The sequence below is a fragment of the Otolemur garnettii genome, unplaced genomic scaffold (genome assembly GCF_000181295.1).
Source record: "Otolemur garnettii isolate 467f Iridium unplaced genomic scaffold, OtoGar3 scaffold00064, whole genome shotgun sequence".
Lineage (NCBI taxonomy): Eukaryota > Metazoa > Chordata > Mammalia > Primates > Galagidae > Otolemur > Otolemur garnettii.
In genome coordinates, this window is record NW_003852459.1 from 8619253 (window position 1) to 8620271 (window position 1019).

The 1019-nt window shown below is 41.2% G+C and overlaps 1 protein-coding gene across 1 annotated transcript in view; it reads left to right on the forward strand.

Moving 5' to 3' along the window:
* The window catches only part of LYPD6 (LY6/PLAUR domain containing 6), a 30273-nt gene that overhangs the window by 17874 nt on the left and 11380 nt on the right, over positions 1–1019 (forward strand). The window contains 1 exon segment of the mRNA XM_003803998.2: positions 756–761. Within this exon segment, the coding sequence (XP_003804046.1) occupies positions 756–761 (6 nt within the window).

Sequence of the window (1019 nt, forward strand, 5' to 3'; positions counted from 1 at the left end):
TTCACATCTTTTGTTACATTCCCAAGCATTTCATCTACTTTGCCACGACTGTAAAAGGAATAGAGTCCTTGACTATATTTTCTGCTTGATTATTGCTGGTATATATAAAAGCTACTGATTTGTAAGTATTGATTTTGTATCCCGAGACACTGCTATACTCCTTGATCACTTCTAAGAGCTTTGTGGATGAGTCCCTGGGGTTTTCCAGGCATAAGATGATGTCATACATGATGAGTGAGAGTTTGACTTCCCCTGACCCCATTTGAATACCTTTGATCCCCTTCTCTTGCCTGACTGCAACAGCTAGCACTTTCATTACTATGTTGAATAGCAGTGGAGACAGTGGGCATCCTTGCCTACTTCCAGGTCTAAGTGGAAATGTTTTCAATTTTACTCTGTTCAATATGATATTGGCTGTGGGTTTGCTGTACATGGCCTCTATCAGTTTAAGAAATGTCCTATCTAAGCCTATTTTCTTAAGTGTTCTAATCATGAAAGGATGCTGGATGTTATCAAAAGCCTTTTCTGCATCAATTGATAGACTCATACGGTCTTTGCTTTTTATTTTATTTATGTAGTGTAGTATATTTATAGATTTACATATGTTGAACCACCCTTGTAATCCTGGAATAAAACTAGCTTGATCATGATGTATAATTTTTTTGATGTGTTGTTGAATTCTGTTTGCTAGGATTTTACTGATATTTTTAAAAGTATGGAAAGTAAGTAACTGTCAGCTTGGATTCTATGCTGAGACTCTCGTCTGGCTTCCTCCTGGTGCCCTGCTGGCTCTGAACTCCTGTTTGTGCTCCCATCCCCTTGACACTGATAAAGAATCTGCCCTACTTCCCCACCCCTCAGCAGGGCTTTCTGCCTGGTGCCTCAGCCTCTCCACCTGTGCGACTTTTGCATCAGCGAGTGCCTGAAGGGGAGAGTAGGTAGAGTGTCAGGCTCCACTCAGCAGGCTTTTCTTGTCTCTGGCACTTTGTTCTTCAAATCCAGTCTGCCTTGGTAGTTCC